Source organism: Ceratina calcarata, unplaced genomic scaffold, assembly GCF_001652005.2.
Source record: "Ceratina calcarata isolate Rehan_Ccalc_2016 unplaced genomic scaffold, ASM165200v1 scaffold179, whole genome shotgun sequence".
NCBI lineage: Eukaryota > Metazoa > Arthropoda > Insecta > Hymenoptera > Apidae > Ceratina > Ceratina calcarata.
Window position 1 is genome coordinate 62746 of NW_017139321.1, and position 27894 is coordinate 90639.

Here is a 27894-nt window from a genome sequence, read left to right on the forward strand (position 1 = left end):
GTACTAAGCAGTGTTAAATGTTTAGAATGTGACTTGATACTAGGCTTGAAATTTTTTTTAAGATTCTTCAATAAATACCCCCTTATATTTTAACTCATAATTTAACACTTGAGATTGAAATTCGCATTGTGAAATATTTATCACCGTAAAAGCGGCTCAATGTGGCATGATTTAAAGCGTGTCATTTCGTTCTCATTGAAATTTTACGGCTCAGTTTATGGCAGCGTGCGTTATAATACTTGCACATTCGCGTATGTACATCACGCGATACGTGCGGTTTCGAGTAGTGCACGTAGCAGTGAAACCATGTAGGAACGTTTTTGCATTGGCAATCGATCTACATTCCGTCCGTTTTCACTGGGCAATTTGTGCATTGAAAAAATTCACTTACGCCGGGCAAGCACCCGTTTGGCGCGAGCAACACACGGAGAGATTGAAGTTCAAACCTATTTCTCTCGGCTCGTAAAGTTCGCATTCACGGCGTTTAACCGAAAGTGGCCCATTCGGTCGACGTTTCGCGCGTAACCGTCCGCAGAAGTTTAAGTAGCCATAATTGAGCGGCGAAGCGACAATGACGCTCTAGGTGACGAAAACGGCTGTAAAATAAAATAGAAATGAAATCGCGCGAACGACGCCGGCGGAGACTCGTTCTTTCATCATGGAAAAGTATTCGGGAAGATGCATAGCTCGCCACATACCGTAAATTTAATTGACGCCGCTCGTTCTTCGCTTTTCCATTTCGCTCCTCTCTTTTTTTCTTCCTCTCCCTTTCTTCGTGCTTCTTCTTGTTGCACGCCGGATTATTAATAAATCTTTTGCGTCATTTAGAACGAGCACCAGGCAAATAAAACGCGACGGAAGTAGAGTGGCGAGGTATGAAAGGTAATGACGAAGATTTCCAGATTTTGTGCAACGGAAAAGCGAAGAAGTGGAGGGAAAATGGGAAGAGAAGTAGATTAATCGAAACAATTTCCACAGACGCGGCAAAATCGATCATTTGAATTTCCTCGTTTTCCTTGAGGGCTATAATTAATAACTCTATTATTATGGAATTTCGTTTTCTGATAAACTTTAATTCTCAACATGGATACTTCCAAATATTTTAATTTTATTTCTGTATTGTTATAATTGTTTAACACGATAAATATTACTCTTGAACTGAATATTTAATGAATATTTTGATATGAATAAATAAGCGAATTAGCAAGATTATTAACGTTTGAAAGTTCTTAATTGTCAGCATTTATCAAATCAAAAGCGACGTATTCCCGATAATGCATTTATTTGGAAGGTGCATTATTAATACTACGAGTAGTTCAAATAGGGGAGCGCGATTCGTGCACACGCGGGATGAAATAGAATCGCACAAAAGATCGGTAACAATGCGACGGTTAATTAATCATTAAATATTAAACTCCGGTTAATCACTTAGTCCGGGGTTGGCGAAGTTCAACAGGATTGTGCCTCCCGGCTTTCGTCTGATTCTCGGACACTTTCACTTTCTCGGTTGTAGGCGCGGGGCATAAAGTGGGTAGCAAACAAGGGTGGCGAACTCTTTGCTTGGAATAATAACCGGCATTAATATTTGCTCGATTCTCAAACGATAAGTTCATGGATATTTCAAAGGTTCTCCGGAGACCTTCGCCCCGCTCATTGTCTCGCACGATTAATTATTCAAATCTCGAGCCGTTTCCCTGGCTCCCAGCCGCTGTGCGACAAATGTACGATCGGGCCGGCTCGATTTTTTCCCATTCTGGTAATTTTTCCTATTAAACGTACTCCCATTGTGATTTATAACATCGTACGCTGATTCCAATTGAATTCAAATTAACGTTCACCGTGCGGCACCGACTTTTTCCCTGGCAGAATATTAAATAATGAAAAACGAGACTTATACTTCTAATTGGCAGTTTTTCGCAGAAAACAATTCCATACAAAAGTAGATTTAAATCATGCATTTCTTTATTTCGTATAGAAATGTATCATGTGTTTTTTTTTGTTAATATGATATTAATTTTTTTCTTTCTGGTAACTAACAGTGGCGTTCTAGTTTTTAAACTAGTTAATGCTTTTAGTACTTTATCCATCATATCAAGTTAAAAGTACTTTTCAAAAAAGTATTCCTTTAGACTAATCCGCGTGTTCTAACAAGCTTCGTTCGGTTTAATTAATCTAATACAGACTCGATGTAGAGGATAGCATCAATTTACAAAAACTGAAGCACTCTCGCTGGAACCATCTTAAATGCCTAGTTCTCGCACGGCGGCTTTCAAGGGAAATTTTAATTAACGGAATTTCGTTTCATCAAGTTTATTCCTGCCTCGGTCCTTACGCTTCTCCCACAGCTTCGGCATAATTTGCATGATCTTTTCCCGTCCGTATCCCTACCGGCCGAATAAATGAGAGATTTCCTAGAATGCAAATCCAGCTTCGGTATGCGGTTATGGCAGCAATAAAAGTCGTTCAAGTAATCCCGGACACTTATGTCCCGGGAAAGTAGTTTCAGCACCCTGCGCCGAAGGAAGTCGTTTCGCGGCGGTGGTATTATGGAAATAATTGAAACTCCATCGCCTCTAATCGTCGAGCAGTAACGTAAAAGTGCGCCCGGTTTCCTCCTCGAAGATCTTTTTACGCACATTACCTCTCGTTTACATCCAGTTTGCATCCTTGAAATTATCATTTTAATACCACCTGGGATTTCTCCCAGCCATTCAGATAGTTATAGCATGTTAATGTACCTAAATTTGTTAATAAAATGTGAGAGTATTTTCTGTTCAATGAATCGGGAAGGAAGGATTTATCGTATCTATTCTCACAAGGTAGGTGGTTCATATTTTTCATGGATGTGCAGGCAATATACATAAATTGTTCGTTTCTTTATCCATGCAGAGCACCTAAAAAACAGGTTTTAAAAAAGAGTTCTTGTCTATACGGGAAGATTGCTGTGTGATTCACTTCGTCATATTTTTTTCTCCTTACGATAACCGATGCTGTGGGCTGGTATATTCGCCGATAATTTCGAGATTCGTTCGGCCGCAATCTTTATTTGCGTTCCGCGGACGACGCTCGATATTAAAAGAGATCGATTCGCCCGGTTTTATCACTTGACGTATCGTGTGTCAACCCGTAAATATTCCCAGAGATTTCGACCTCGGACTTTCGTAATCCTGAAATATACGGGGAGATAAATCGATTGGCCGCGCGTTTATTTTCGATGGTCCTCTACGATTTAACGGACGCCAAGAATTGCGTTGCGCATCGGTAAAAAACTAACGAATTGAATCTATCAAATGAAATATATATTTTCATCAGCGTGCACAGATTAACTTTAGTGTCCCGATAGAGATCCGGTTTCGATACTATGTATATCGCGTAGCAGTATACAGCCTGCTGTTCCCAAAATTTTATCTGTATGTATTCATTCCGTTTTGTATATGTATGTCTCAATATATCTGTGGCTAGGTACAAAAAATACCAATGCTTTTTTATAAAATACTCAACCTATTGACTCAGTATTTGCAAAGAAATAAAAATAGTAAAAGATTTAATTCTCTCGTTATTTTTTTATTAATTAGCATGACATGAGAAAAAGAATTGGAGTAAATATTAAAAAGATAAAATAAATTGCTATTCCCTCGTGTTCCTTCAAATTAGAAATTGTGATTTTTCATTAATGAAAATTTCCATTCAATTACCGAAGGTACTTTGTTCTTTATTAAACTGGAAATTAGCTTCTACAGCAGATGGAAAGTATTTGGAATGGAATCAAAGAGCAAATGGTTTTGAACGGGTGAGAGCATAGCTCGCGTGACAGTAAATCTGCGGTTAGCTGAATCACCGTTGCAAGCTCGTGCCGCGGTTGCCGTTTGAATCGCTGGAACGTGGGTGGTATCAGAGAAACGGATTGGTAACTTGTTTCGCGTCTTCCTTCTTATGCGAACGCGGTGACACGGGTGAATTAACGAGCCATCGGGTAATCTTGTCTATCCAATTTAATTAACGTACAGTTTCACGATCAATTTTATACACTGACACGTTGATCTTGTTTTAACAATTTTTCCCATTTTCCAATAACGTGTATATTTCAGCTTTATACTTTTATTGTTATTGCTTTGTGCATTTACAGAATCTATTTACGTTTAAATGATTTTGGCTCACATTCAATTTTATGGATTATTTAATTTAATTGCTTGCAATTTGGAACGTTTTTGCTGAATCTATTTTATTTGTAGGAGTATTGTCGTCGGGATACATTAAAACAATTTGCTCCCATTATTGAATTTATTGTCATACATGTCATAAATCAATAAGCAAACGCTTTCTGATGGTACAAACATATTTATTTGAAGACCAAAGACCTGCTAAATTGTAATCTGAACAAAATCAACAATGATAGCAATTGCGAGTGCAGTGGAATAATTCGTCGGCCAAATGTTATATAATTGCATTACACGTTTGCGTAGGATTTACAAGCGCGGTACATCAAATAAAATCTTCAACCGGGTATTCCATTGGAGTGTGACGTAATATAACGTCAACAAGGGCGCGGTTGCAATTTCGCGACTGATTCGTATGATCGATCGGTACTCTGATTTTTCTTTCACGTTCTTCTTTCCGGATGATGCGAAAGAGGTTCTCTATTCCGTCTCTTTTTCCGTTCTCGTCTCTCATTGCGCATCGGCGCGCCACCCCCGGATTAAAAGTCCGTGTATTATCGGAACGAAGCGGTCGTATCGATATCAACCAGCGCATTCTTCTTTAATGCACGTTTCACTCTCTCGTGGAATGATTCTCGGCTTCATACATATATGAATCAATTTCCCTGGCATTGGTTAATATCGACCTTTCCGCGTCAATGAACTTGTACAGCGTGTTTCTACGCAAGTGATACGAGGAGCAAGTGATTATTTGAAATACAAATAGAACAGGAATGCAAAGTGAAATTTCCTACGCGAGAACATTTCTTATTATATTTCCAAGATAGTCGTATTTTTTATTTGATATTCACGTCTTGAAAAAAGTAAATCAGTTAACTTTAATGAATGTCAAATTCAATTTTCTTGAAGATTGAACTTCTAATGAGAAAATGTTAGTCTATATTTTAAACTTACTTTTACACGAGGAGTCACTTTCATTCTGGTTATATCGCGAGTTGAGGAACGGCCTGTATAATCAGGATCGATCTTCGGAGTTTCCATCTCGGATGGTAGCGAGAGCCGTGCAACAGCCACGTCGGTGACGATCAGAATTTTACGGAGCCCATCCGTTTCAATTATTGCTGCGGTCGGAGATGTAACAGCACGCGGCAGTGTATCGCGCTAGCCAATAATTCGAAATGTTGATCGGTGGTCGATTAACCGAATATCGGGAGTGTATCCACGTGAATATTAAAGTCAATGAACGTGGGAACGATTATTTTTCTGGAGCCGCAGAGCGTCTCTGCGTTTATGGAAGGGCTACCAGACGCGGCTGGCTGGATAGGTTTAGCGTGTGACGGGGAGGACTGTAAACGTTGTCGGCCAACAGTAGATTTTCACCGTTCCATATTCACGAAGGAAGAATTTACATTTACCTGTCAACCGAACGTGTTACACGCGATTTCGCTTTGACGACCGAGCAGCGACATGGGTTCTGATAAATGCGGACACTTAATCACCAAAATGTGCAAATAGCTCGTGCAGAAAGGGTTCGCGTTACGGAGGAATGCCAGAGAGTACTGTTTGCTTCGCGTCGCGTCGTCGTTGATAAGAAATAAACGACGTCGTTAACGTGAAAATGATCATTCTTGTTTAGCGAAATCAACGCACGAATTACGTGAAAGCAAATAAATTCAGATATTATGAACGAATGAATTATATATCGAAAATAAAAATGAATTATATAAAATTGTCTAATACAAATAGTTTTGTCTATAGGAAACTTCAGTTGCAAATAAAAATCAGTATAATATTATTAGTATGTTTGTCTTATTTAATTATGTCATATGCAAATTCTTACACACAGAGAATTTTTTAATTAATTTCATGATGAGATGTTTTATTTTGAGAGTAGTTTTGCCAATTAATTTGTCAATTTTAATATTTCCTCTCGTCACACGTAATCGGACATAATTTTAATTGAAATGTTTGTCATAGGATATACATATTTTATAATGAAAATTGTGTCTTGGATATTTTCCTGTCGCGCACACCTAAATGTAACGCCGGAAAATTGTGGAAATTATAACGTTCAGCCGGCGTTGCACGTTTCACTGATTTTTCCCTACAGAGAGTTCTTGCATATATGTAGCTTTAATGAACATTTAATTGCAACAGCACTTTGTTCCTTTCCCTTTTACTCTTGCTCTCTCTTTTTCTCCTGCAACGTCTGGCGCGTTTCTCTCTCTGCTTTTTTGTTTCTTTTCTCTTGCTAATTGCTCAAATCTACGTCAACCTCGCGAATTATTTTTTGAACACTTTTAAAATCATGTGCGAAGCATTCATTTGTTCTTAAATGTAGTTCTTCTCGGTTTGCAATTTTGAACTTTTTCATTAGGTTAATCTGACTTTAAAGAAATGAGTATCGATTACCAAAAACGATTTATTTAATCATTCAATTTGAGAGACACATTTCTTTATAAATTTATTTCGGTAAAACTCGCATTATTCTTTTCGGAAATTGCATTAGTCATGGAACCGTGTAATAAAATCTGTCGTTTCGGGATTCGCGTGACTCTTCACCGACGGCAGCCGGCAATAAATCAGTTATATCTCGCGATACGTCTGAAACTGAATTTCCTCGCGCGTTGTCGGGGAAATACCAGGGATTCGATAAGCTCGCGTGTCAGACGCTTCGATTATAAGTTTAATCGGACGGGAGTAGCCGAGATTTTTCGCACATCGCGTCGGTTCCCCCTTGGATTCTCGGGATGAGGGACGATCGAATTAAAAGAGCTGCGGATGGCGTTCAAGGGCCGACCCCCCGACCACCTGGGGTCGGTTTGCGGACATTGGAGATGAGATGAAGAGAGTCTCTCTCTTGCACCTCTTCGCTGTGTAAACCTAGTTCACCTTGATACCGACGTCCATGGGAGAAAGCTGGTTTCCTTGTTCGAGGACCCTGGCCCTATCATAAAGCTTGCTTCCCGATCAATGTCAGCTCCGAACTTACGTTTCCCATGAGTCCTTGTAACATCAACAGCGGCCAGTGTTTCTGTTCGAAGGGAGATGCATCAACAGAGCTGATTTACACGGCATACTCTTGAGTAATTGATCCAGATTTACTTGTGATAAACGATAAGGTTAAGCTGTACCGTGGACTGGATTTTACAGATTTATCGTCGAAGAGGGATGCGTTATTTATCATTAGCTAGTGATTTGCGGGATGAATTCAAAATTGATGTAAAAGTCTTTTTGATTGGATATTGATTTATTGTAATCTTCCAAATGCTCGTAATAATTTTTGATTATTTCATGACACATTTTGAACTAAAAGCATTGTCCAATCGGAAGAGAATTTGTTAGTACATAAAACATGTAGCAATCGGATAATGTCGAAATCTCTCAAATTTGGAAACCACGAATTCAATAATAAATTGATTAATTCCCTTATTAGTGACAGAATTTCGTACAGTATAGTGGCAAATCAAACAGCCTTCCTCTCCGGTTTTTCTACCCGTAAACGAGGATTAATTGAGGTATCCTGAATAATTAGTTTAGAGCTGGTGTCGTATTTAACTTCGCTGATATAGGGAACGTTTGACTCGCCGACGAGGAAATAGTTAGCTCGTTAAAGAAGAGATCAGGGCGAGAAAGTAGGTGCAGGGGATGAGAGTGAGAGTATTCGATGGAAGGTGCGCCATGTAATTCATTATGTATTCTCAGTAAAATTGTAAGAAATTACATTGTGTTCTTTTAAATACGTATTTCTGATACGTTTGGTAGAAATAAGTATATTTTATTCATCGGCAAATTGTTGCATTGGCAAAAAGATTAATTTGATACGGTAACTACCTAATTAGTTTTTACTCAACTTCACGCGCATACCTATCTAGCTACCTCGGTCTCTCCCAACTTAAATTGCCATTTAACCATCGCACTTACCTGGATTTATGTTAACTCCACTTACAAAAGCATTCCTTGCAACAACTAAATCCATCCGGTTGCCACGATATTAGAACTCGGCGAAAGGGTAGGCAATCGGTAGGCTAGAGGAGGGTACAGGGCCGGGAATGCAGATAAGTTTGGAAACTGGTTTCTGTTTTTCATCGATGAAGTCAATATTGCGAAATAGCAGCGGCGCGGCGTCTGGGTAAACCGGAATCGAACGCGAGGGTACGCGGGGAATGGTGGGCGGTACGGATAACGAACTTCTGCAAGATGTTACTGAATTTGCCAGTTCCGTAGCCCGGGGTGAGCCGAGAGCCGCTATACGGTGATTAAATTTCCTAGTTGCACTGCCGCGAAGGGTTATTCCATAGGAAATTTAAACAAGGGCTTAAGGAACGGTTTCTCGTTCGTTTTCTCCTCCTCTTTCCCTCTTTCTCGTTCCCTTCATCTCGGCGAATCGCGCCGGCTGCTTTCCCGGCCCCACCTAAATATCGTTTTTCCCTGTTGCGGTCTCGTTACCATGTTTCAGGAAATTCAGCCGCGGGCTGCGAGACCGGGAAACGCTCGCCGCGAATTATTCATGTAGTAACATTTACGTTCCTTCAAAGTCGCTCGTGATTTTATAGCCTTGTATTTTCGACGTCCTCGTTTGCCGCGCGGCACATCGCGCAGCGCGCCGTTCCTTTCAACGTTCATCCGTAACGGGGTAACGTTATCTGATTCGTCGGGGGCGGGGGGAATGTAAGTAGGTTTTCTGCTTATCGCTTTTGTGTCGGCGGTGCTGCGAACAACCCGATTAACATTCGTTGCGGAACGGAACTTTCGCGGGGATGAAATTACTGAGATTAAGACAGGGAGAATTAAACTTTCACTCGCGCGTTCTCCGTTCCTCTCCGTTCGTCGCGTCGCCTTCCCTTTCTAATTTCTTGCAAATCGAAATTTATGAAGCCGAGTCTCGTCGCGAAACGCCATCCAGCGCTGGTACATTGAATTGAAAATATCTGGAATTCTTCCACGTCGCGGTGCTACACTTATCTTTCCCGCGAAAGACTGGATCGAGCAAATTAGAAGGACAAACGACGTTGACGTCTACTAACTATTCTTTAGAAGATTCACCAATTTTATTGGGAATCCGCGCGACTTGAATAGCAATTCGATTACACGCTCGTTTGGTCTATGTTATTTCCTACGCGTATAAGATAGAATTAGTGAAAGACATTTCTTTTTTCGGGAGTTCATTGTCGTGTTCTGTTCTTGCAATTGTACGAGGAATGCGCAAATAAAAACAAGTGGGTGACGGAAACCGTAAAGAACTTCGCACTTCAGAAATTGATTAGGTATGTACAACGGTGAATAAAATCACTGTACGTAGTAATACATACTAAGTTTACTAGAATACGTCAGAAATAACTATCGTTTAGTCTTTCTACAAACTTATTAATAATCTTGAAATTGTCGACAAGAATAGCATTAATGTATGAATCGATCAAATGAAGTCTAAGGAAAGGTGACTGACAGATTTCGAAGTAACTTGTTCACATCCTCTCGTTTCTCGTGGAAGAGTTTTTATTGAACAGTAAGACGAGCCCGGCGGTAGATGCAGGAAATCTGTTTGCTCGATAAATGACTGAAAGCGTGAAATCCTTGTAGCTTGAGTCGAAGCGGATACCGTCTTATCTCGAAGGGCTCAGGTTTTCCCGACAGCTGTCGATCTTTTTTCCGACAGTTCCCTTCGATGCCTCTTCCCATTTTCGCGCCGCCAACCAATAACGTATTACTGCCGCTTGTCGGGGAAACTATTTGCGCGTGGACGTACACTTTGTCAGCTGCAACACCGTACACCGTCACGCGATGGATTAACATAATAGTGGTCTTGATTAATTCCGCAGCGGAACTCATTTTCACGTTGAGATGATTAATCGCGGATTTTAAGTATTCATTTTCGAAGAACGGTTAATTATTCTGTTTGCCAGTTAAGTTAATTTCTCCCTATAACTACTTGCTGAGATTATTACATTCTGTTTGTCGGATGTGTATCTATGACAGGAAATGATAATTGGATTTTTGTATGATACGATGGTTAATACAATATGGGTATGACAATTGACATGAGAAAATTGATGTACTATAGTTGGTAGCCATAGGCAGCATGCAATTTAATCTGTTGGACATACTTAAATTGAAAAGCATCAACATGGAGATGTGAATTTATGTGTCGTAAAATGAAAGGAAATTTGCTCATCGTGTCAGGCATTGCGATGAAATTTCTGACATCCAGATAATATGAATCAAATAAATTGTGCGGTACAGTTGAACGGATATAAATGAAATATATGGATGGAAAACGGATATAAATAGAAAGAAATTGATTAACTTACCTGCATTTCACAGTCATCAATCTTCGAATTATCTTTCTTAAAAGGAAAGCTTACTGATTTTTCAACGTTGATATTCTTCCCCCTTCAAGACCAATCCTTCATTATTTGTAAATGTTCTAATTGGGAAATAATTAAATCTAGCAAGCATAGAAAATATAGAAGTAATTAGCGTAGAGGTGATAAAAAAATGGTAGATGATTGCATCTTTGTACATCGGTTTATTATCATAGCGGTACTTTGACACTGGTTATTTTAAGAAAGATAATGTCTAGCCTCTTCGTTATTTCTTATCTGCTCTCTTTCCACTCTTATCCTCTGTTTCTTACTGTTTGTTAAGGAGCCTTGGCAACTGGCCAAGCCGCCAGAATTAAGTTCGGAAGCTACGTTTCTGTACACTCGGTGTTACCGCCCCGTTGAGAGGTGAGTTCCACCTCGCGATCATTTCTCTCTCTCTCACTCATTCTCACACTCTTTTACTCTCATTTTAATTCGCTCTTTCTCTCTCTCTCTCTCTCTCTCTCTTACACACACTCTGTTACTCTTTAATTCTCTGCCTTCGTTTCTCGCATACTTTCTCCCCCAAGACTTCCCCAAAAGTCTGCACTTACTCCTTCGCCTTTCTCTTTTCATTCGATCTCGCACTGTTCGATAAAAGTTGTTCCGGACACCAATCGTCCTCGCTTCCCGTCTACCACTGTCATTCAAACGTAAGACTCGTCACTGCGAATTTCACGCCAACATGTTTCTCGTGCTCCACTAATTTCTTTTCTCACCCCTACGAAACTTCTTCTCTTTCTCACCATGTCCTTCTGCCTGTATCTAGTCCTACAGCCACACTTTCCTAAGCCCAATCACGGAAGCGTTCTAAACGTTACGTACGACGAGAAAAAAGTCCCATTTCAGAAACGCGGCACGTTACAATTATTATTGTCACTGTGTGCTATTAAACGTTCCGATCGCCTGAGATCGATGCAGTGCCGAGACACTGCGTTTTTCATTTTTTTTTTTTTGTTCTTTTTAAATTATTGCCACTTGCGATTTGCCTTTCTCTGTATGTGTGTGTGTGTGTGTTCAGTCTGCACAGCGCTACCGAAAGATACGAACGGTTTCTTGATCACGATTGTAATTTCATCCCGTCCCAGTCCTTTTAAAATAAACAGTTTCCGTTCAGTGAGTATTTCGGTCGAAAACTGTTTTCCTTAAACTTGTAATCGAGCTGTATATTCGCTCGATCGAGATTCGTATCGATTGATGTCCTCTTCTGCTCCGACTCCGTAAGATTTCATCCAGCGATTTCCTTCGCTGAATTTCTTCCGTGCGACGGACAAAGCCGAACTCCTGTGCTTATACGGGAACTGGTGTACTTCAGATTTCTAGAGGCGATCCATTCGAGCTTTGTACATTTCGATCACTTATTTCGTACAACCGTTGTCGAATAATTTGTCACCAAAAAGCGTTGACAATCAGAAATCGAATTTTTTTCTTAATGTTTTATTGAAAGAGTTTTGATTCTGTACCGAGTTCCGTTCTCTCTAAGCATGTCATCACTCGGGTAACGATCATAATACAAATATCAAGTCCCGTTCACAAAATAGTCCGATTTTACGCCTTCCTCGAAGAGTGGCAAAGGTTCGTTAGCCGCGTCTCCGACAGTCGTTGAGATAATATTGACAAAATTTGGCCACGTTCCCCGGCGTCTAGCCGCTTATCTCCGTCGTATAATCGGGAGTATTCAGACTCTGGTCACCAAAGTTCGGTGGTCGGTGTCAGCGTGTGCACCTCGATGTTCTCATGGCGATGATACCTATCCCTCCGGCGCACGGTGGCTCTTCGCGACAGCACCACCGTCAGCGCAGCTGCGGCACCGAGAGCGGCACCGGCGAGCACCAACATTCCTGGATGAGCGCCGGCGGACAAAGCCTCGGAGATCCGGGCGTCGGAATCGGTCGCTCTGCTATTCAATTCCTCCGCTATCGTATTTGAATTGGGACTGTTCCCTGGCTCCGGCGAGTCCGACTCCTCTCCTTTTGTCAGATTGTTCAGTTTCTTCGAGTACTTCTCGTCGGTCGTCTTCTTTTCGGCAATCGTCTCTCCTCTCACTGACGCGAGCTGCTTCGATGATAGCTTCGACGACGAGGAGAGGAGGGCACCGATCCTCGTCGACGACGCGCCAGCTTTACCCGACCCTTTACTCTTCTGCTTCTTATCATCTATACGGTTATCAAAAGTTCCCGAATCCGAATTGTCTTCTATTCGAATAATTGACGGTTCGCCCCCGCCCGTTCGCTTCCTATCGGACGGCCCGGCGACGTCTATAATTGAATTTTTAATCTTCGCCGAGATCTGATCAAGTTCGATAACTTTCTTGCTGAAATTTCTTCCACCTTTCCGCTCCGAGGTTGACGTCGTTACGGCGGCGGCTGCGACTCGGCGCGAGGTGGGCGGCTCTCGAAACTGCGTTTCATTATTCAACGTGCTGTTCGCTGAAACGCGGCTCGTTTTATTTTTGGCGAAGTCGTTGCCGGTGTCGCGGTAACTATCGATTCGATTCGAACCTATGTACACGGACTGCTTGGTATCGTTCGCGTTAATGGATTCATCGATGTGGTTGGCGAGTACTTTGGCCACGTTGACGTCGGTGACGTTGGAAGACGCGTTCAGTTTATTAAAATGAGATGCACGCTCGACCGGCGCCGGAATCGATAACGTCGAAGCGGTAGGTGTTGTGGTTGGCACCGTAATAGGAGGAGGACTCGGCGGTGATGGTAATTCGCGTAGGAACGACCCTGACAATTCCCTGGGAGTATCGCATTGACCCGGTTCAACGTCTTTATCCAGTTGCTGGTGCTGTCGCAGCCATTCACCGAGCCAATATAGCTCCTCCGTGCAATTCCAATAATTTCCGCCTAAGTCCAGGGTACGCAGTTGCGGGAGCATGTAAGGCAGATCGAATCTGAGTGCGGTGAGGTTGGCTCGTGAGAGGTTCAGTTCGATCAGGCTCTTGCAGGCGGACAGTGCGGCGTCGTCCGCTAAAAGCTGTTCGGCCAACGCGGGACTCCTCGATACGTCGAGGAGCACGAGCTTTTCTGGCGTCGGTACCGGGAAGGTCATGTCGGTTTGCTCTTCCTGCTTCCGTTTTAGCGAGGTCAGTCCCGACATACGAAGCTTGCAGAGGTTACTTGGTCCACTCAGAGCGTTAGCCGGCAACGTTTTAATGGGGTTATCGGACAGATCTAGTTCTTCGAGTTCAGGTAATTGACCAAGTGCCCCGACCTCGATCTCGATGATGTTGTTATCGTTCAACGTCAACGTCTTCAGATTGAACAGTCCTTGAAGATCGTCGATTTTCAACGCCGTTATCACGTTCCGTTGAAGCTTCAAATTCGTCAAACTGCTCGGAAGACTTCCGGGTACCTTGACGAGCGCGTTACCAGAAATGTCCAATTCCTCGAGAACCTCCAAACGACCGAGTGCATCGTCCTCGATGTCCATTAGTCGATTCTCCGAAATATCCAGTATCCGTAGAAGTGGGTAACTGTCCAAGTCGCCGCCGCGTATCGCGGTTAACTTATTCCCGGCTAGTCTGAGGGCGCGCACGGATCTCGTTAGCGCGGCTGGGACTCGGACCAAACCGGTGCGGGAGGCATCGACCGTTTCTAAACGCCTGCCAGTACCCAGGAGCAGGGAGACGTCCTTTTCTTTAAGAGGATTTTCCGAGAGTTTCAGTATCGATAATCCCGGAAGCGGTTGCAAAGTTCCGGAAGCAGCTCGCGCTAAACCGTTCCTCGAAACGTCGAGCTCCCTCAATCTGTCGAGACTCTCGAACCACCTGGCGCCCAGAACTTGTAGCTGATTCCCGCTTAGGTCCAACTTCTGCAACGAGTAAAGCGGCGTCAACGCGCTGTCTGGTAGATCCGTCAGCCTGTTGTCCGATAAATCGAGGAACTCCAGCCGTATCAATCCTTGAAACGCGTCCTCGTCCACGGATGATATCTCGTTCCTACGCAAACTCAATCTCACCAATCCCGCAAGCGTCCTAAAAGCCCCGACACTCACGTCCGTCAGCGAGTTGTCCGACAAGTCGAAACATGTCAGCTCGCTCATATTCGTCAAACGGTAGACCGATACGTCGTTCAGTCGTGCCAGATTGTTGCGTGACAGGTTCAGCGTTCGTATACGCTCGAAACCGTGCCACGACGCGTTCAAAAACACCAACGAACAGTTCGTCAGGGACATTTCCTCGAGGTAGGGGAGAACAAGCATCGTCGTCGAGTTAGTTGAGTCCGAGTTGTCGTCCATCGTGCCGTTTAGATCGAGCTCGTTCAGCGTGCCGATCACTTCGAAATCGTTCGTAGACTCGCTCGCTCCGAGCTCGTCAAGAAGACCGATCACCTCGTACTCATCGGCACCGTACACCGACAGACTCCCCGTTTCGATCGGCAATTCCGTCAATCCCGGCGCACGACCACCACACCTCACACGTAAAACAGCCGGCGAATTTCTATCGGCGGCACTCGGATGGCACTCGCATAAATCTGGACACGCGGAACCGCTCGCCATCAAGGCGAGCAGTATCAACGGAAGCCACATCGCTTCCAATGCGGCGTCTTCACATCTCGATCGACCGATTGATCGCCGAATGATTGCTCGTCGCGGCGGCGATTACGGCGACGGGACGTGTCGACCTGTCGGATCGAGTGATCGCGAGTAATCGCGGGCACGTCCGGTGGCTCATCGACGACGGGATATTTGACGCGGGACACGTCGCGGTTCAACGGGTTGATAGATGCCGCCAAAACTTACGCGTAGACACGGGCGAGAATGCCAGGAGCGCGAATAGACTATCAGCCGCGTCAGACGTGATGTCCATACGAAGGACTGACAAACACTGCGGCGTCCGTCTCTCGTAGCTGCATTCGCCTCTCTCCTCTTCGTCTCCATCCTCCACCACCCCCGAGCCGCCTCTCTTTCTCTCCCTTCAACCTCGAAGCCGCTGTGTGCCGCCACCTACAACCCTCCACCCTTCTGTCGCCTCCTCTCTCTCGCTTCGCCGCCGTCCTCTCTTTCCTTCTTTCTTTGTATCACCCTCCCACCCATTCCTATGCACGACTCCATAGACGTGTACGTATATATCTCTACTACCACCGGCGGCCGTCGCTTTTGCTCTCGAACTCGATAAGGGGCGCGAGCGCGCTTGCGTCCTCTGACAGCGTACTGACGCGTAGAGCCGGTATCCTGCGATTTCACGAACTACCGCCGTTGACGCCTGGCTGACTGCCTGCCTGCCTGCTTGCCTGCCTTTGCTTCAACTTGACTGACTAGCTTGCTTCTCTGCACTTTCTTAAACTCGATTCGCGGACCCCGGTTCTAGCAAGGTGAGAGGAATCGGAACGATTCTATCCCGAATCCCGCCCGCGTCTCCGCTCGCCGCGCCGATGCCCGCTCCCGTTTGCGAGTAGATCGAGCAGGTAAATGCGGAAGTCGTGGACAATGGCCTGTATTATCGTCGCATTCCTAACTTTGGTATTCTTCGAGGAAAACGACGACGACTCGTCGATAGTGATCCAACAAATCCATTGGACCAAGGATAAAACTTGTTCCTACGATTTTTTTTCGAGCTCATTATTTTATGCTTGTTTTATGTTGGATATCCAAGTTATTGCTTATTCGCTTTGTTTCCGATTGACCGAATAATGGCGATTCGCGTAAAAACGCAAGCTGTGTTAATATTTGAACGACCATGAATTATTGTTAGCACACAGAGCGCGATGGTATTGTCACGGGTTGGTCGAAGAATGATGGGGCTAGTACACGTACGTATAACTAACGCGAGTAAAACTTCGCTAGCAGCTTTGCGAACTGCTGGCCATTGGCTTTCTTCAATTCGATTCGCGTGCTGGGATTACAAAGGAGCTGCGGTGCAGTTCTCACGAAATAAGGCGAGAGGTCAGCTGCTTTCCCGGCAGCCACGCTTTCTATCTTGTTAAGTTATTTCCCTCGATACGATTATTTCGAACGTGGAGAGCATTAGAAAAGATATTACATGTTTAAACGTCCTACGTTAACGTTTCGTTCCATTTCAGTATTAATCTCCTGTTCCAATTTCATCTTTCCGATTTTATTTGACTATATTTTAGGAAACTTTTTCGAAAACTGTGATGAGATAAGAAAATTATTGTATAAAACATTTTTCATGGAATTTCGAATAAATTTATCTACAGGAAAAAAACAGAACATGGATGAAATAATATCCTTACAAACTTTATCTGTGAATTCATATAATTGCAGACTCATTTTCCTAAATTGAACAAAAATCCGATCGCGAGTTATACAGGATAATTAACCACGCTTTACGTCGAATAAAGCAGTTGCGTGCAACTAGAATTCCGCATCCATTTGTGTAGTCAAAATTCAGACCACTTAAGTCTGATCCGTACCGCCTAAGAAGCCATTGTTTTAGCTTGTGCCGGTATAATCCTACTTAAGAGAGAATGATTGAATGGAGCACTCGGAATGTGAAGGGACAAGGAGATTTACCGTCAACTAATTTCACATTTCGCGGCATGTGTTTAATCCTGTCATTTTCAGTGCACGCGTACCTATGTCCCTTTGTTGTTGCATACTTCAATAAAATTTGAACATAAAGTACACATTTTTAAATAAAGAATATATTTATGTTACATAAAAAACTAAAAAAAAATTCAAGATTGAAATTGAGCGTATGAAAAGATATCGAATTACATATATGGACTTTCAATTTAGAGTTCGTATTCCCCATTTGCAGAAAGTATTAAACAGATTATAAGTTCTAAACTAGTAATTCCGTCTACTTTAATTTTATGCTTTTCCCAGTGGACGCATCATATTCTTTCGACTTAACTCAAAGCGAATGGTCGAAACGTTCCTAAACAACATTTCTCTGAACTTTATACACACGTGTATACATATATACACACCATGTACATGTATATAAATATACACGTACATATGTATATATATATGTATAACGGACGCTTGTGTACATGTATACGCTTGCAAGCAGAATTTCGACTACCATAAATTAGTTTCTCCGCGTCTCTAATCTCCTGGGAATTACTGTACTACTTGCCGAACTTCCTGCCCGATCGAACGTGATCTTGGAACGATTCCAGTCCTCTCTTTTCCTCTCCCTTGATATTTTTGTTCGATCAGGACCTAAGTTAGCTTTCGATCGTAGTTAAGTACTCGATCTCGTGTAACTCAAAAGAATTTCATTGGCACGAGACTTTGTTATATCGGTTTCGTGCACCGATACGTTTCTAAAAACGAAAATGTATATGATTGAATAAATTTTATAGTGAATGGTCATATTAGCTTATAGCCATAATAATCGATTGAGAAAATAGCATCATACGAATTTAAATTTCATTTAGCACTATTGCAAACATGACATGATTAAAATTTATTATCCGTATTAATTCGAGTGGATTCATATACCAGATTTTTCACTCATGCGGGCAACCATAAATATAATGTTGATTAAAGGAAGATTTGAAATCGCTTAAACCCCGTTTTCGTTTATTGCTTCTGATACTTTCGGCCGTGAAAGGCTCCTTAGCAATTTATGTTCCATTCGTTCGATGAAATATTTCTGCGATGAAACTTTGTCTACTGATTTATCGCCCTTCGACAGATCTCGTGGTCCTTCGTCATGTCGTTTATGACACGTTCAGCATTCGCGCGATTCATGGATTTTGCAACTCTAATTGGGTTGTGTTAAGCAGTTTGATGGGTTATTTTATGGTCATCCCAGGGGGTTTGATTAAGGGTGACAAGCAGGATGAATTCTGAAGTTTTTATGCTTCGCTTTTATAGCTCATTGGAGAATGTTTGTCCAAAAATATATCGGTACGTTCCTATAGAGGTTAATTCGCTGGGAAAATACATTAGTACCTTATTAAGTGCGGTTATCGCATGGAAACGTGCCAAGCGCAATAGAACCTTGTTTACTCGAAAGTTTCTACTGGAACATACATTATCCTCCTTTGCAGCTTTAACTTTTTCATGGACGAATTTTTTAAAAGTGAAAAGGTCGGTTTAATTATTTTTCTTATTACGAGTAATCTATTTTCTTTTTTTTTAATTTGAAATCATTTTAATTTTATAAGAATTAAACATATGTGCCAATATCTCTGAATAATGAACTTCATACAAATTTATAATAATTAATTGTATCAGTCGTTGTTCCACGTTATTTAGGTAATTGTTCATTACATTTTGTCTACAGTCTCATTAACTCATCTAATTTGAATTGCAATTTCATTTTAATAGAAAATTGTTCAATAATATGTTTAATAGATAATTCGAGTATAATGCATTATTTTACTTTAACGTTTATAGCGGCATTTCAGTGTTTCCATAGTTTGCATGTATAGAGTATCCATTGTGTTTGAAAAGCTCTTCACCTTTTTGCTTACGCGCACGCAGTCGAACATGAGGGAAAACGCAAGGCATTGAAGTAGAATAACTGAATCAAGATTTATCCCGTGCATTATCGGCTCTATTCGAAACATGCCATTCGATGACGAGAGCAAACGCTGACTTCAAACACACCGGTCCGATTAAATGTTCTGTAAATTGACCTGGAAATTCACGTCACTTTTAACCCGGCGCGGGTATTACGAACTATGATTTAATCCTTGGTAATGGTTATACGGCCGATATTTTTGATGCGACAATTTTACTCGAATATACTCGGGTACTGATAAAATATTTAGGTTTGCCATCCTTTCAACTCTTCAACTATTCATACCCATGAATTTCGTGAGGTACTTGAATATCAAAGTTATATATAAATCATACAGCAGCTGAAAGGAAATAAATTCAATTGAATTTACGAACGCAGTTCTCTTTTTTATTAATCGTTGAAATTATCACTTTTCGTTAAATTGACAGCAATCTACTTGAGTCAGCGTTTCTCCCATCAGACACGTCGCGAGCCTCAGTCGAACTTAACTCTGGTGCGTGCAGGTGAATTCGGTCAGAGCGAGTGAGACGGTGTATGAAATCAACAATTCTAGTTTCGGTGAACCCGGAAGTTTCGCGGTCTCGTTGCGCCCTTTTACGGAAACTAAGGAATTAGAGAATGCCGGGTTTAGTTCTGGGAAACTCCCGAACCCGGCGCGACGTATATACGTACGCAGAGAAAAAGAGAACCGGATTTCTAGCAGTGTCGCTTGATAAGGGAAATCTTTGGAGGGGCTGCGGCGCGGTGCCGGGCGACGTGTAATTTCGTCGAAATAGAGGTTGGAATCCTGGCTGCGGGTACCGGCCGTGCCGGTTACAAAGTTACTTTTACGATAGCGGCCGGCCGAATGTAAATGGGAACGGCGTCGGAAAGACTAAAGGAGAAAATCGGAACGACGGAAAGAGAGAGTGGTCGGGTGTTGGGAAAAGGGTGAAACGAGGGAAAGAGTGAATGGGAACGTGCCGTGCCGTGGAGAAACAGGAGAAAGCTGGGAAACATAGGAAGAAGGGAGCGAGGAAAGATCGTGGGTGGACAGAGGCCAGGAAAGAGGAAGAGAAAGAGAGCGAGACCGGGAGGAACGGTGGTGGTGGAAGTAAAGGGGATGAGACTGTCGGAGTTTGTAATTGCAGCGGCTTTAACGCGCTGCTGATGGCCGATGGCACCCGGGACTGGGGTAATGGTCTGCACCGAATGTCTCTTCTTGCCAGAGAGTAGAGATGCCGAAGCGAAACCTGAAGAGACGAGGAAAACGGTATTCGAGAAGACACCGTGGTAAGAGGGCTACGCGGATTCATCGTCTTTCCTTCTTGCCACCACCGGCCTCTCCGCCTCTCGAATCGTTCTTCTCCTCGATGCCCTGCCATAGATGTTGGCATCAACCGATATATACCTATTTCTCTTACCCTAAGTCTTCGTACCCAGCCATCGCTGATCAAGGTACAGGTCGATGCATTCGCAACGATGCTTCTAGTCGGGTAAATATTTAAATGAGGAGAATGCTTCACTGGGGGCGAAATCCGCTGACAAAATTCAAACGATGCCGGATTTAGGACAATTTTGTTCGATATTCCTCGTCCGATGAATCATTTATTTCCTATATTTTATACTCTTGCCAAGTTTTTCTCTCTCGTTGTTGTCTATTTAGCTGCATTTTTGCGAAACAATTTTTTAGTCTATTTTAACGTTTCCCGGTTTAGCTCCGGTTTTATTTCCGTTCAAAGAGGCACGTAAACCTTCGCTGCTCACTATTATTTTTAAAACCCTATCATTTTTCGAGTACGCTTACTGTTTTAAAATCCTTTCTAAAGATAATCATTTTCGTCAAATTCACAAATGCCACTAACTATGTCGTTCACCATTTTTCTCCCATTGTTATACATTTTAATCTCTTGCAATTCTTTTTTTTATTTCATTTAATATGAACAATCTCGTTCGCCCTACTCTCGTCTCTCTAACATTGTTTCAACGAGGCTTTGACAAACAAGCTAATTATTGAATGCACTACGAGCCACTTAGCGAGAAAATAATTGTGCGACATTCTCTTGTACGCTGCGGCATCATGCAGTACATTTGTGTGCAAACGCTATTACATATAATGTATATAGTTAACGCAAAAGAAGCTTACGGCTGCTTTTTATCCGAGACTTAATCCACGATTAATTCTGTCAGCTGTTTGTACTGCCTCGAATGTGCCAGGATAAATATTTTAGGCTCGCATACATAAACCACCGTACAGGGAAAATATGCACCTCGTTTTAAAAATTCTTGAATTTACATTTGAAGTGAGAAATTTAATGTATAAAGCCTGAAAGTGTTTTCTATCCAGTACAGAAATTTCTAAAAAAAAGATTATGTCATTAATTTATTATCTGCGTCATTTATTTTTTGAACAATATACGACGATGAACCTCTCAGTTAATATTAATGGGATTCTGAACAATTCCCTGTAAAACTATGACAACTTGCTACAACATAACTGATTTACTTCGCGCTCTTTATAGGTTCGTACTACTTACAAATAATTTAGGTTTACATTTCTTTCGATTATATTCGTTTGTCATGTAAATGCTGCAACGCTGGCGTCGTTCTAATTTCGTTAATTGAATATTAAAGTGGCAATCTCGCTCCGAAGATCTTCTAATATACGCCGATGGCATGTTTAAGGGTCTTCCTTGATATTCATGCGGCCCCCGCCGCCCGTGAAGTAAGACTTCTTACCGTAGAAAGTAGGACGTGCCAAGGGAGTAAGATGCGCAGTACAATTTTTTAAAATTCGTGTCAAGTACTATCGTGGATGGGTGGAAGAAGTGCAGCAGCAGTGCCGAGACTCGCGATCCTGAACGATAATGTTCCCACACCGAAAGTCCAAAGACTTACACTGTAAGTCGAGAAGGACAAGTAGACGCGTTTCGTGTTACAACGCGCATCAAACTTTTATCACCGTGACGATTTTATATCAGATTTTTATCATTCCTCTTCGATATCATATTATCAAATAAGGCTGATAAAAATGTGATTACATTGTATCTGCATTATAAGTGTCGTAAAGCGATTTTTATTTTCATCTTCCTATTTCTAATTATGGTCTATCTAATGTGGAAAGAATTCATTCTAATTTTTCGTGATTAAGCTAATACTTACACGATTAATATTTGGCAATCAAGCAAACATGATCAAATGCTAATAGCGCATGATGAGGGAATTTGTCAACCATCTACAGGTATCTGTAACAGTGAAAAGATTAATGGGTCAGCTTGTATTTCGCCGATCTTTGGCGATAATCAGATTAGCCGTTAATATTTGCAAAACAATCGAGCGTCGATCAGCGCTGATAGGATATTATCATGAGGTAATTTATCACCTATGTAACACGCAAACGCTACGTCATTTATTTTTTGAACAATATACGACGATGAACCTCTCAGTTAATATTAATGGGATTCTGAACAATTCCCTGTAAAACTATGACAACTTGCTACAACATAACTGATTTACTTCGCGCTCTTTATAGGTTCGTACTACTTACAAATAATTTAGGTTTACATTTCTTTCGATTATATTCGTTTGTCATGTAAATGCTGCAACGCTGGCGTCGTTCTAATTTCGTTAATTGAATATTAAAGTGGCAATCTCGCTCCGAAGATCTTCTAATATACGCCGATGGCATGTTTAAGGGTCTTCCTTGATATTCATGCGGCCCCCGCCGCCCGTGAAGTAAGACTTCTTACCGTAGAAAGTAGGACGTGCCAAGGGAGTAAGATGCGCAGTACAATTTTTTAAAATTCGTGTCAAGTACTATCGTGGATGGGTGGAAGAAGTGCAGCAGCAGTGCCGAGACTCGCGATCCTGAACGATAATGTTCCCACACCGAAAGTCCAAAGACTTACACTGTAAGTCGAGAAGGACAAGTAGACGCGTTTCGTGTTACAACGCGCATCAAACTTTTATCACCGTGACGATTTTATATCAGATTTTTATCATTCCTCTTCGATATCATATTATCAAATAAGGCTGATAAAAATGTGATTACATTGTATCTGCATTATAAGTGTCGTAAAGCGATTTTTATTTTCATCTTCCTATTTCTAATTATGGTCTATCTAATGTGGAAAGAATTCATTCTAATTTTTCGTGATTAAGCTAATACTTACACGATTAATATTTGGCAATCAAGCAAACATGATCAAATGCTAATAGCGCATGATGAGGGAATTTGTCAACCATCTACAGGTATCTGTAACAGTGAAAAGATTAATGGGTCAGCTTGTATTTCGCCGATCTTTGGCGATAATCAGATTAGCCGTTAATATTTGCAAAACAATCGAGCGTCGATCAGCGCTGATAGGATATTATCATGAGGTAATTTATCACCTATGTAACACGCAAACGCTTATAATCGCTCATATTAATGAAAGAGTACATCTTCGCGAATTGTTATTTACATCCCAATACCATTTCGTCTAATAGTTTTTATAATTCTAATATTAGGGAAACGTTTCTCCATTTATAAAATTGTGGTCCATTATACAGCGTATTGTATGGTTTCTATGATTAATATTTTATTCTTACATCAGGATTTCCTATTGTTATTATATATGATTAAAAATTTGCATCTTGAAAATAGATGTGAAGTTTGCGATTTCAATTGTAATGCATGTATGGATCAGCTGGCAGATGTGGAACGATAGTAGATACTAGATACTAAAATTGTGGACTGTACGACGTGTTCGTTATTTCTGGTCGCCTATTTATATTCGTTTGTACGTCTTCCGGTTGATAACCTGAAACGAGGCACTCGGTCGTTGTTGAGGGCGTTGAGGCGGACCGGAATGGGTAGGTCTTTTCCATATGCTGGAAATGGATACGTTTTCGCGTGTATCCTTCTTTAGAACGACCTCCGTTTTATTTTAGACTGGCTGTACGTGGACACAGATGTCTTACACCGCGTTGGTATACGTTTATTTCTGGTTAAACGTTCATCATTTAAATGACAGTTTATATTCATCTATCGATGCACGAAATCGTATGCTAAATAATTTGTGCAGCGTTCCCGTAACATTTGTCGTGTTTGTAGGTCAAGCTCTGATGAACGTTGGATCTAATTTTCTTTCAGTTAACATATGTGTATGCAATTAACTTTTTTCATGTAATCTGCTTTCGTGTTCTGCGGTGATAAATTAAACGCCCGGGATGGCTACTTGAATATCGAGTTGCTTATATTCTGTTGATTAAATTATGTAACTCGATAGGAAGCGTCGTGTTTGAACGAAAAATTAATTGCGCTATATTTTATAAAATTGAATCTTTTTGCGAATTAATGGTTGCAAAAGTTGTTAAAATCTGGTACTATTATCCAATAAAACAGTTTAATGTGCCAAATTATATCTCGTTCGAGGAGAGAAAGAATGATCACGAGATAATGAGGTAGAAACTTTATCGAATAAAGGGCGTATGATTTGTGAGTTGGAAGAGTAATGGCGGAAGTTATTGATTGTACGTGTTCCATTGTCGGAAGATTCAGTTATCATTGCTACAATTAATCAGAGAAGCTGATTATTCGGCAAATGGGGGAAATCCGGAGTCTAGATAAATTTTTATTTTGCTTTTAAGAAATGCAAATTCGTATGAGAGTATGCAGGGCGCAAACTTAAAGGAGACTTAGGGGATCGTTAGCGCGCAGGTATCATTTGCATTTTCTGTGTTTTACCCCGGGCGTCTTATACACGGGAAACAGTTTCAAGAGATTGTTGGTTAGGGATTGCACGACGTGACAAAGATCTGAAGAATCTAGGTCGCGGCGGCAATAAAGAGATGGCACTTTTCCTTGCCTTGCTTTAAATTTCAGATTGTTGACTGTACCGTAGGTTACAAATAAAACGCTTCCCTTGTTTTCGTCGACGCGCTGCCTCTCTGCTAGACACTGAAATTGACTTTATGAAATTATAATGGAAATTTTTATTAAACAGAAGGCACATCAAAAGCTGGAAATCCTTTTTCAGCGGTATAAAGAAATATGAGAAGATTGTACGTATTTCTCATGGTAATACAAGTCCTTATCGTCAACCTACTTCCACCAGAAATACTAATGTTATGTTTTCGGTTTTCGGTTCGATAGTTTTACCGAATAAAGTAATGCGTGATCGCAGCTTCAGATCATATTTAGTCAAGGATCGCGAAATAAAAACTTTGAAATTCGTTTCTATTAATTTATTAATCAAAATTATTCATTTTGTTACAATTGATTTCAATAGAAGTTCGTTTATGCAATAAAGAAAATATTTTATGGCATCCTTTCGCACGAAACCAAGATGATGAGACTTAAAAATCTCCCTTACAAAGTCAAATAAAAATATGGCAATATCCAAGACACGAAAGTTACTTTTAATTTAAAAAGTTTTTCCGATTTGCAAATTAGTCGGATTACGTTTCTGTCGAAACGGGTCGACCATATAATTAGAAACAAGGAGACAAAGGAATCGTTGGTACATTATTCTCGATTCCTTTGAAGCAGTAGTGGGAGTCGAATAATATTCGCCATTGAGTGCCATCGAGGCGACATAAAAGATAAAGGGGGCAGTGAATTTTTATGCGCCGGCTTCCTTGCCTATCGGTGTAATAATGAAACGCATCAATTCTCCGCAATAAAAAGGGGATATAAATTTCAATATCTTCTCAAGATTGGGATCCTTTTCCAGGTTCTGTAATGCGTTGCAACGATACGAATAGAGAACTCTGATGCGCATCCTCTGGAAAGACAAGGTCCTCGGTTTATAATGATCCTTGTGAATTCGATGCTCAAAGGATCGCAGATGCGGCTTGCGCCACCTGATTATAAGCCAACTCGATGCAGTACACGTGAATTCTGTGAATTTTAGAACGTGGAAGCTTCTATAGTCATGGTAGTTTCGACAAATACAATCCGTAACGAGGATGACTGACTTTAGGAACGAGTACCGTACACACAGGATAAAGGCGACCTGATTAATATTATTAACTACGAACAGAGTAATTAACGAAAACGAGCTCCAATTATAATTGATTGTGGTACGATTGAGCAGGAATAAATAAACAAATCAATGAAAGATCGCAGATAATTGTTGGATACTAATTTACTGTGTTTTACAATATTATATTATATAATATTGATCATTCTAATCTAATCATGAATGATTCTAATAAATGGGCCGTTAATTTATTTATTATATAATGATAGCATTTCTGATGGATATTAGCCACTGTGCGGTGGTAGCCCGCAAGGCTTTTCATTTTAAACGAGCGAGGAACAAAGGATGATACACAGCGACCAAAGTGCAGACGAGTAAAAATACCACTTACAAGGTTATTTGACATTCCTATACATACATATAATAGTGTCGCTGAGACTTGAAATGAATCTAAAGTAGGGACGGAAGCAGTAGGAGGGCAACTTTACAAAGGGTGGATGCGTTGCTTTCTATTTGGCAGTGTTTGCGCGGTTGTTACGTAAATTTAGTTCGCCTTGTTGCATTTGAACTTATGATTATTCTATTGCTATTCTAGTTCTATTGCAAAGGTTTCTTCATTCGTCCACATTAGAGGCATACATGAACATTTGGTAAAGTGAATGTTTGAATAGTTTGAAGGCAGTTTGCCATTCTGTATACTCTACCATTACAAATGCCATAAGCAATTGAACATTTACAAATGTTCTGATAATTATTCCGATACTTCATCTAATCTGTACTATCTAAAATATAATTTAAAAATCAAATTACAGAAATGCGTAAATTGTTGATACACGACAGGAACTTATTGCGTTTCTACGTAAAAACGTTTCCGCTAAAATGACCAGCTCTTTGGTAACTCCGTGATATGGAATTTAAAAAGTTCGCGATTTCACGTGTACGATATACCGGATATAAGCATTTTCGATAGGATGTCTCGACTTGGCTTTTTTCTTGGCCCTCAGCCCCGCGATTTTCCTCTTTCTCGGGTTTCCGCGGATACTATGGCTTCCGGTATTTTGCAGTTTTGCATCCTGACGCAAACCAACCGGCACAACGCGGCGGAGGAATCCGCAGAATTGAGAGCGGCGCGAGTCGGGTGAATCGCGCTATTGAATGTGGCCGTGCGCCTCGGTATCGAATTCCCAGGGGCACGGCATTATTTCCTCGTGCCAACGGTATATGCATATTTCCAGCCGGGGCCCGGATACTTTTTTCGTTCTCTTTACGGGATAGAAAATCGTAACGAGTAAGGATACTTACGTATTGGAATATTCGCCTCCGATTTCCGTTCCGTTCCAAATACGCCGCGAATCTATTTTCTCGTTGGAACGTAACATGCGTTCGCTATCGGTGGGAGATATGTTTTATCCCGTCCGTTCCCTTTAAACACGGGATACAATCTCGCGAAAATCACTGTTCAATATCTTACCACCGCGTTTCAGTGACAGAATTCCTCATTTACTTTGAATTTGTTTTCAAGCAAATGGATTAATATTTCTCATTACTGCTACCTAGTTGTCAGTCCCATTATGAAACAGTAATTGTAATCGAAATCGAGCTCCGCATTCATTATATTACGTTTAATCTTTCGTCGTCTTGTCCCTGCCGCGTGTATCGGCGCAATTTCATCTTTCAAGCATTAAGTTCAATCTCATCGCACGCGACGGGTGTGTTTTATAACGTACAGTATAGTGCTTCATCGAACGGAGCGTCAGAAAGCTGAACCGGAGATAGGTGTTGCCTCTTTATTGCTCTTGCACGGTTTCCCGACTTTAGCGGGGTAGATTGGTCGAGAGCCATTTCGCGGTCGTTGGATACTTGATGGATCTTTCTGGGCGCGTTTACGGCGATCTCGATGCGCGAGCCGTCCCCCGTTTCCCGATTACGTTTTCACGATACAACGGAAACGAAGCAACGTTGTAATTCCAACTCGCGTG

The 27894-nt window shown here is 41.5% G+C and overlaps 2 protein-coding genes across 4 annotated transcripts in view; one reads left to right on the forward strand and one right to left on the reverse strand.

Moving 5' to 3' along the window:
* Nucleotides 1-27894, forward strand: part of timeout (circadian regulator timeout) — a 141752-nt gene that overhangs the window by 26128 nt on the left and 87730 nt on the right. The gene's annotated exons all lie outside the window — the stretch shown is intronic.
* Nucleotides 10664-15373, reverse strand: LOC108632951 (protein artichoke-like). The gene has a single exon (XM_018037844.2). The coding sequence runs from the start codon at nt 15053-15055 to the stop codon at nt 12209-12211; it is 2847 nt and encodes a 948-aa protein (XP_017893333.1). The 5' UTR covers nt 15056-15373; the 3' UTR covers nt 10664-12208.

Bases quoted from the DNA above. Each gene is read 5' to 3' on its own strand.
- LOC108632951 (XM_018037844.2), bottom strand. From the start codon at position 15,055: ATGTGGCTTCCGTTGATACTGCTCGCCTTGATGGCGAGCGGTTCCGCG.